The sequence below is a fragment of the Chrysochloris asiatica genome, unplaced genomic scaffold (assembly GCF_000296735.1).
Source record: "Chrysochloris asiatica unplaced genomic scaffold, ChrAsi1.0 scaffold00004, whole genome shotgun sequence".
NCBI classification, from domain to species: Eukaryota; Metazoa; Chordata; class Mammalia; order Afrosoricida; family Chrysochloridae; genus Chrysochloris; species Chrysochloris asiatica.
This window is the reverse complement of record NW_006408522.1, coordinates 46,871,154-46,880,630: the sequence shown is the minus strand read 5'-3', so window position 1 is coordinate 46,880,630 and position 9,477 is coordinate 46,871,154. Positions and strand designations below refer to the sequence as shown.

The following is a 9,477-nucleotide window of genomic DNA, read 5'->3' as shown; positions in this document are numbered from 1 at the left end:
ACTGCTGACCTTGCAGTTAGAAGCCCAATGTGTAATCCACTGCACCACCAGAGCTCCTTTAGATTTTTGGATATATATGGATATTTTAAAGATATTGTTAAACTGATAATTTTGTGAGAAAAAGAAAGCTAGAGAGAAAAATTATAATTTGTGCAACCTCATCTCAGTCAACATTTTGAGTTAACTTTTTATTTGTCTAAACCCTTCATTCTTTATAGGGAAGAAGAACATTACTCAAATTTATTGTCAATGCATTAAAAGAGCTAGTCTTTAATGTGAGATATAGAAATTAAATTCAATATTAATCAGGATGTTGTTGTTAAATGCCGTGGAGTCGGTTCTGACATAAATACCTTAAAATATTACTTATGAGATCTTGTAAAAATCACTAGTGTTCTGAAAACTCTCTTCATTGTTGTCTTCATCTCTTCGTTCCTGAATGTGTAGATGACTGGGTTTAAAAAAGGAGTGAGAACTGCATCAGAAAGAGCAAGAAATTTGTCCATCCGGGAATTTGGATTGGGCCATGAATAGATAAGCATGGTTGGACCAAAGAAGAAAAAGACCACAGTGACATGAGCTGACAGAGTGGAGAGAGCCTTGGATGAACCACCTGAGGAATGTTTCCAAACAGTAAACAGAATGAAGATATAGGAGAGGAATAGTATAAGAAAAGATCCAACACAAAGGAATCCACTGTTGATAGTAACCATGAACTGCAATCTGTAGGTATTTCTGCAGGCCAGTTGAAGGAGCTTGGGTAAGTCACAGTAAAAGCTGTCCAATACATTAGGGCCACAGAATGGTAAATTAATGATAAATGATAGCTGAAACAGTGAATGAATAATACCAAGGGTCCAGGCAGCAATGAGGAAAAAAATGCACATCCGTGGACTCATGATAGTCAGGTAATGAAGAGGTTTACAAATGGCCACATATCTGTCAAAAGCCATAGCTATGAGCAGCACCATCTCCACAGTACCAACCACATGGATGAAAAAGATCTGAGTAATACAACCTCCAAAGGAGATGAGTTTGTGTTTCCTGAAAAGGTCATAAATCATCTTGGGAGTAGCAGTAGAGCAGGCGCCCAAGTCAATGAAGGAGAGACTGGCCAGTAGGAAGTACATGGGGGAATGTAAGTGAGGATCAATGGTCACAGAAAACACAATGAGGATGTTTCCAGTCATGCTTGCCACATAGAGCACAGAGGAGAAGACCAGCAGGAGAAGCTGGATCTCCCATGAATTGGTGAGCCCCAGAAACACAAACTCAGACACCCCAGAGTGATTCCTTCCATCCATTGATGCAGCCAAGAGAGCTGACACTGAAACTCTGAGAATTAAGAAAATAAGGATGAAATTTTCATTAGGCATTAAAGAGACCCTGAATATTTACGATGCAGTGTCACATTATGAATGAGAAGTACCCAGTCATTCAGTTCTGCATATTTGCTCAGTGATGATGGTGAGGATGATAGCTAACAATTACTATACAAGCACAATTTAAGAGCACCCATGTAGATTAGAAATATCAGAAAAATTTCTAATAGCAAAATCACTAATAGTAATAGTAAATAATTGTTGTTATTGTTTTTGTTAAGTGCTATCAAGTCGGTTCCAACCCATAGAGACCATTGCACAGGGCTTCTGGGGAGCAACTGAACTGGTGAACTTAAACTGCCAACTTTGCAGTTCAAATCGACTTTGCAGTCCAGCAAATTAACCCACAAAGCCACATCAGGAAGAACGATAGCTTCATAGGAACCAGAATTAAGAAAAAAAATATGAATGTAGTCTTATTTGCAAATAGAATGGCAAATATTATTAGCAAACAAAAATGCTTTGTAGGGAGAGGGTCAGTTGGGAAAAAACATGTACCATTTGCATTCCTTATTTGTTTAAAAATATAGTTGCTGCTGTTATTTTTGTTATGTGCCATCCAATCAGTTCTGACTCATAGTGAGTGACCTTGTATAGCATTTTCAAGAAAAACTAGTACATAAGAATAGCTGACCTTGCAGTTACCAGTCCAGTGCTTATCCTACAGCACCACACCGGGGAATGAGAATAAATTTCTTTAATTGAGCACAAAGGAAAATTAAGCAATGTTTCATGTCATTCTGACTTTGTATTTCCTTGTCAAGTACATTCCTTCTCTCTTTTATATTCACATGCAATCTATCCCACACAATTTATGCTCAGAAAGTAGAATGGAGGGAAAATGTTTATTATGATGAATCAAAGGATTCTCTCAAAGAAAGGGTTGTCTGAAAAATGAGATAGAACTGCATTAAAGATGAACTAAAAAAAAAAAAGAATGTAAATTGAGATTAAAATAAAATTGAGACTATGAAATGTCATGACCAAGTAACAGTTACAGTAGTGAGGAGAATATATGGACTTCATTAAATATCAAATGATGATGATTTTTTTATCATACTTGAGCAGTTTCAGTGCTCCTCTGTCTTATTATTTATTAAAATTTGGTAAAAATCACACACAGTCCAACAACACTCAGTACATCTAGTCCTGAAAGACTTTTCTCAAGGCCTTAAAACATGTATAAATATTTGGAATTTCACTCTAGTTCCTGCTAAGGCAGATGCCTACGTATGAATATGAAGTACATCTGCAAACAACTTTTGATTGTACACACACATTAACATGTTTATAAACAACACTTGGAAGCAATGAAATGCTATTGTTTTTTACCAGTGCTTCAACCTGAGCTATCTACTCCCTTTTACTGTTTAATAGCATACCTCAACATTTTATTTCTTTCCTTAATATAGTGTATTCTTTTAGCTATTAAGCTGTTTTAGCTATCTTACTGTATCTGAAATACATGCAAATATGCCATATCTCCAAAATCATTGTATGTTTATACTCAAACTATGAAATGAAAACAATGTAAAACTTAAGTAAGTCACATTATGTGTGAGCTTTCCCTTTGACCTTGATCATGTGTAAATAAAAGTAACACTAAAAGACTGCTACCTTTAATTTTTTGTTTTTGTGTTTAGAGGGGGCAGAGGTTCTGAAGAGAGTGAAGAGAATTCCCTCTCTTTGTGTCCACTGTTGTTGTTGTTAAGTGCCATAAAGTTGGTTCTGACTCATAGTGAACCCGCTTGGGGTTTCTGCAGATGTAAACCTTTATGGGAGTAAAAAAATCTCATCTTTCTCCCACTGAGCAGCTGGGGGATTTGAACTGCTGACCTGTGGTTAACTGCCCAACAAGTAACCCACTATGTTACCAGGGCTTCACATACTCACCATAATTAATTCCTAGTAGAAGGTGAATCCTGAAAACAGCTTCTGAAGGTTTATTCCCTTATAAGATACTAGGATACAGAGGAACAGGTTTAGTGGCACCCATATCTCTTTACACGTACAACTCCGGAATTTTCAAGGATCTTCTTCTCAAAAAAAAAAAAAGATTGTCACCTCTTACTTGTACATTTCTATGTCTCAAAACAATCTTTAACTAAATCCTTAACTAAAAAAAAATCCTTAACTAAAATAAATGATTTGACTATCACATCATAGGCCTCAAGGCACATATTTTCTATAGCCTTAAACTTCTCAGTTCTCAGAATTTTGTGAGCACGGGCTGAAGAGAAGGAAACCATATGCAATGCTCATTGTTCTAGTGATATGTGGAATGGAAAACAATCAGTGTGATAAAAATGCATGGGTAGATAAACAAGTCATTGGTGTGAGGGCCAGGAATCTTGGCAAACTCAGCAACTTTGGGAAAAATTCAAGATTTTTTTGTGGGAAATCATATGTACCTAATTTAATCAGACAAGGAGCTCTGGTAGTGTAGTGGTTATAAATCGGGCTGCGAACCTTAAGGTCAGCAGTTCGAAACTACCAACTGTTCCGTGGGAGAAAGATGAGGCTTTGTGCTCCCATAAAGATTTACAGTCTCGGAAATTCTGTACAGGATCACTATGAGTCGGAACTGACTCCATGGCACAGAACAACTCCATGGCACAGAATTAAACAACAGTTTAATCAGACGGCTACTTAAATCAAACAGTTGACCTGGTCCAGATCAATACTTAAATAAAAAATCTGACACCAAAATTGTAAGCTGAATTGTCTATATTCAAATTAATGGTTCAACCTGGGTCTCTGAGATCCTGATTCCTAAAGTACAGATCGTGAAGAAAGTAATCTATGAAAGAGGAGCAAAATATCAGCATTTAAAATGTGATATTTCTACTTTAAAACAAATATAAACCTAAAGAATATACCCAAACTATTGTTGACATTAAATTACCTTACATGCCAAAAATAATAAAATTCATCATAAAAATGTGACCAATTAAATGTTGAGTAAATTGTATGCAACATCATTGTTATCACATATTGTCTGCTAGCTCTACTTGTTTTGATGCTCATTTGAATGGATACAACAAATGTTTTTGAAAGAATATTTGTTTTCATATAGTCCTTTCTACCTCTTGAAATTTTACTTTCCTTCAAGTCAATTAAATTTATCAATTATTTGATGAAGCCTTTTTTGACTTTCCAGTCCATTTAATAATAATTAGTTTTGTTTTTCTAATGTCTATAAATCACAAACTCAAGAAAACAGTTGGAGAGGCAAGTTATACATAAATAGCTACAATAAAAGGAAATACACAATTATATGTCATATGAATAGTAAATAAGCCCATTTGTTGATTGTGTGAGAAAAAATAAAAAGAAGATCAAAGAGAGGTCAGTGTTAGTAAAAAGGAAGATGGTGGAATATGATCTGTTATTTTAAATAGGAATGAAAGTTATATAAAAGTAGAGAACACCTTGATTTATAACATGCAGTATCTGTTGCTATTGACCATAATGCTTTGAAATTGTATCACCAGTTTGCACATCATCCAAAATTCATAACTAGCCATGAAAATTAGTAGGTATGTCTTCAGTGACGGGTTGACTAGTAACACCTCCTCACTCTAAAATCTGTTCCAACAAATTTCTCAATGGCAAGAGTGATCGGGCCCTGGTAACAGACTGCTGTTAACAGTATAGATCTGACTTGAGGAAACCATCACATCATCAAACCACCTCTACCTTTGAACAAGGAACTGTTGGCTCCTAAGTGAAACACAGATCAGAACCTGCTTTTTGCTCTAACAAGCAATGAGACATACTGTACCATTTGTCCCAACCACACCTATTCCTACAGCTAAAATCACACAAAAAAATCCTCACAAAGACTATTTTGAAGTCTTTTCTCATCGCCTCAAATATAATTGGGTTTTGTTTTTTTTTATATATTTTTTACTATTTTTATCCTTCTCCCCTACCTGTTTTGTCATCTGAGTCCTAAGCAGGGTCATTAAAGACACAAACAAATATGAGTAGATGAATTAAGAGCTATGACCCCATGAGCAGAAGCTAATTATAGCACCAGAAAATATTGACCAAGTCATGCTACAGATATCTGGGATTGCCAGAGTGAAATCACATGGCCTGGGGAATTATTACCTATGGGGAATTGGGCTTTCCCAGGGTAGCCAAGTGAAGACGTTGCTAATAAGGGGACATGAGTAGCTTGCAAATTCCTTGTAGGGGAATTACTTATGAGAGGCCTTTTGCCATTCTCTATAGTTACTTTCAAACATTTTTTATGGAGATTATTAGACAAAATGTAAGTAAGCTTTTCATTTTTAATTATTTTATAATTTCTATAGTATGGTGCTGGAGTCCTGGTGTGGCACTGAGGGTTAATGCGCCAGACTTGCAAAGCCATTTGAACTGCAAGGTCGGCAGTTCAAGCTCACTATCTGCTCCTTGGAAACCCTCTACAGGGTCGCTATGGGTCGGAATTGACTCAATGACACTTAACAACAACAACAAACATAGTATGGCGCTATATTATAAGCACTGGACTGTTAGCAAGAAGGTCAATGGTTCAAATCCAACAGCCACTCCTTGGAGACCTATAAGGGTCTCTATGAGTCAGAACTGACTCAACAGAACTTAACAACAGCATAGTAAATATCAGGAACCCTGGTAGCATAGTGAGTTCCACATTGGACTGCTAAACAAAAGGTCTGCAGCTCAAATTCACCAGCCACTCTGTGAAAGAAAAAGGATACTTTATGTTCCCATAAAGATTTACAGCCTTGAAAACCCCACAGAGGATCATTATGAATCAGAATCAACTTGACAGCTATCAGTGTGGTTTGGGGTTTTATAGTAAAGATTCATTTGAAAAATGTAGAAAAGTATGAAAAAGAAATTTGAAAGCAGAGTTTTATAAGATAACATTTTGTAAAAGTTGAATATTTTTAAATGTGAAAATAAATTATTTTGAAAACCAGTCTTTTTATGTCTTATGCTATTGAATTCTCAGAAAAGCATTATGGAATAAGTATTGTTATAACCACATTCTTTTAAAACAATTTATGTATTTAAGCAAATTACATAGCTAATAAAGCATGATTTCATCTTTGAACTAAAAATGTACATCTCGTTTACCTCTACACTATACCTCTTTAATGAATTATATAGTCTTTCTATTATACAAATTGTATAAAAATTCAGGGGAAAACAAGCACAGTATTTCCCAAGACATTTTCTGAGGCAAATCAAAACATCATCCAAGGACACAACCACAAAAATTACTTGCACATGACTTTTGAAAATGGATTTTTAATTCTAGTTTAAGAAAGCATAATAATAATGTTTTCTCTTCTCCTTTCTAAGTCAAAATCAACAAGATTGATAAAAAAAAAAATCCCTCCCCTTGTTCAACATTCTTTTTTGTGTACTCAAAAAGCATTTCAGCATTTTCCCTTTTCTATGTCATCATTTTTTCTCTTTATTGTATCAATCCTAATGTCTTCTATCCTGCTAAAACTTGTTGGGAGACTGAACCGAAGTTCTCAGACTTGGGAATAGTCTAACCGAAGAATTGTAACTGAACAGCTGTGGTCCAGAAAATCGGGCTGCTCCCAGGTCAAGCTGCCCCCTGAGGAACTTGAAGGGCTGCCTCGGGGGACAGGAAATTTGCAAGGTTTTTTCCTTGTATGACCTTCAGTTCAGTCTGCACAAACATATCGCAGCTCTATCTCTATTTCCGTAGCAACTACAAGTTACAGTCTTGTGATAAGGTCCCGCTTACTGCACGCACAAACATCACCAGATGTTCTTGTACTCTTTTCCCTGCCCCCAGCACCTCTTTTGATATGTGCATAAAATACACTTTTGGCACTTGGTCTACGTCTCAGTATCTCCATCAGAGTGCTATGCCCAACCTGTTCCCAACTTTACTTATTTCATTTGTGTCTTTCTTTATTTCTAATCTCCCATCACCCCTACTCTGGTTTAATCTCCCTGCGCAGGTGGCGGGGAATAGCCAATGTTGGATGCAGCAAAACTCTCAACCCATCTTTTCTTTCTGCCTATTATTCCATTTCCTAGATGCCCCTGGCAGCAAAAACCCAAGAAAAAGTTGTCTCTGTTCTTTCCTCATGTTTCATCTAAAACATATACCAATCAGGTTCCAACCCAGTAATAGTGCTAAAATTTGTCTTGTTATGCAGCTGTCTTTGTTTACAAATTGACATTTCTGGTTCCCTATCTTCAGTCTTTTGGATTTTTTTATTTTTGGTATTTCCCTGTCTGTGTTCATTTTTGGGTGATATGAGGTCTCTCATAACTTCTATATCTAAATCCGACCATCAATTTTCCGTCCCCCATCATTAAGGTAGTTATAACTTCAGCCTCTTTGTTTACTTAGCTTCTCAGCTACCACACAATCATGGTCTTCGTTTTATATTACTGGTGGCCCTTTCATATTCTCCACTGATCCATCTTCATTTGGTCCCTGAAGACAGACCTCTCAATATTCACCTGCTAAAACCACAATTTGTACAAAGAAGGAAAAAATCCAAAGGAAACATAAGATTTCTGTAAGACACTCTCAAGAGGAATAACTTAAGGGTTATCAAAATTCCAGAAAAGGAAAAGACAGAAAAAAGAACAGAGAAATTTGCTGAAATTTTATTGTAAGAAAATTTCCCTAGCATTATAAAATTATGAGAATATAAGCATTCAAACAACTAATTGAACCCCAAGCAAGATAGATGCCTAGAGAAAATCACCAAGACATATCCAAATCAAACTTCCCCAAACTAAATAAGTTTTCTTCCAACAACTATTTGACAATATTCTCTGTGTATTTTTTGTCTCTTCTTGTTCAGAACTCTTATCCCGAGAACAACTTGGCAAAAAGAAGAGTTACCTACAAAGGAAAAGCAATAAAATTAAGCTCTGTTTTCTCAGCAGAAACCATGAACACAAGAGGCAACAGGATGACATATATAAAACCCTGACAGGAAACAATGCTAACCAAGTATTACATATCCAGAAAAATTGTCCATTAAATGCAATGGTGAAATGAGGACATTTCCAGATAAACAGAAATTAAATGAATTTATAAAAACCAGACCTACCTTGTAAGAAATATAAAAGGGAGTACTATGAATCGAGAACCATCAATTGTAAACAGCAACTTGAGATTAAGACACATGATGGATCATATCACCCAAAAATGAACACAGACAGGGAAGTACCAAAAATAAAAAAATCTGAAAGATTGAAATTAGGGAACCAGAAATGTCAATTTGTAAACAAAGACAACTGCGTAACAAAACAAGGGAATAAATGGCATTTACAAAACTTCCAAATGGAGAGGAAGTTAAGATTATATCAAGGTGAAACAGATTATTTCAAACGTGTAAATATAGTTTTAATTTCATAGCAACTTCAAATAAAATTAATAAGCCTACCTAGCAAAATAAAATAGAAGAAAAGCACAAAGAGTCAGTAAACACTAAAACAAAAGCAATAAGGGAAATGATCAGAAAACCTGTAAACAAAATAAACTCAGCACAGAAAAATAGAAAAATATATGGAACAGAGAAACCATCAGCACCACATTAAAAAAAAACAAAAAAAAAACAAACCCACAAACAAAACAGCAAAATGACACTAATAAATTCAAACCAACCAATAATTACATTAAATGTAAATTTATTACATACAATAAATGTATGTAAATGGATTAAATGCACTTCAAGTAAGAGAGTTAAAGAATAGATAAGAAAATGTGAGCCATCGCTATATATTCCCCCTGAAAGAGATGTACATTAAACACGAAAACAAAAATTAGCAAAAAGTTAAAAGACGGAAAACAGATAACAAGCAAATGGCAATCAAAATAAAGCAGGAGTGGCTATATTGACTTCTGATAGAATACACTTTAAGGCAAAAACCTGCAAAAGACACACCAGAGATGGAGGCACAGATGATGGCATGGAGAGATGGAGCAACTGAGGACTCTAGCCTCATGGAAAGAGAAAATGTGCTGGTGGGCAGGAGGCTGGTTTGCAGAATGTGCCCTTTAATTGTTTAAAGGTTATATATTGAGTGTTTTTGTGTACATCCAAAAAAAAAA

The 9,477-nt window shown here is 35.5% G+C and overlaps 1 protein-coding gene across 1 annotated transcript; it reads right to left on the bottom strand.

Moving 5' to 3' along the window:
• Positions 1 to 362: 362 nt before the first annotated feature.
• On the bottom strand, positions 363 to 1,304 carry LOC102813190 (olfactory receptor 4F3/4F16/4F29-like). The gene has a single exon (XM_006831911.1). The coding sequence runs from the start codon at positions 1,302 to 1,304 to the stop codon at positions 363 to 365; it is 942 nt and encodes a 313-aa protein (XP_006831974.1).
• Between the last annotated feature and the right edge of the window lie 8,173 nt (positions 1,305 to 9,477).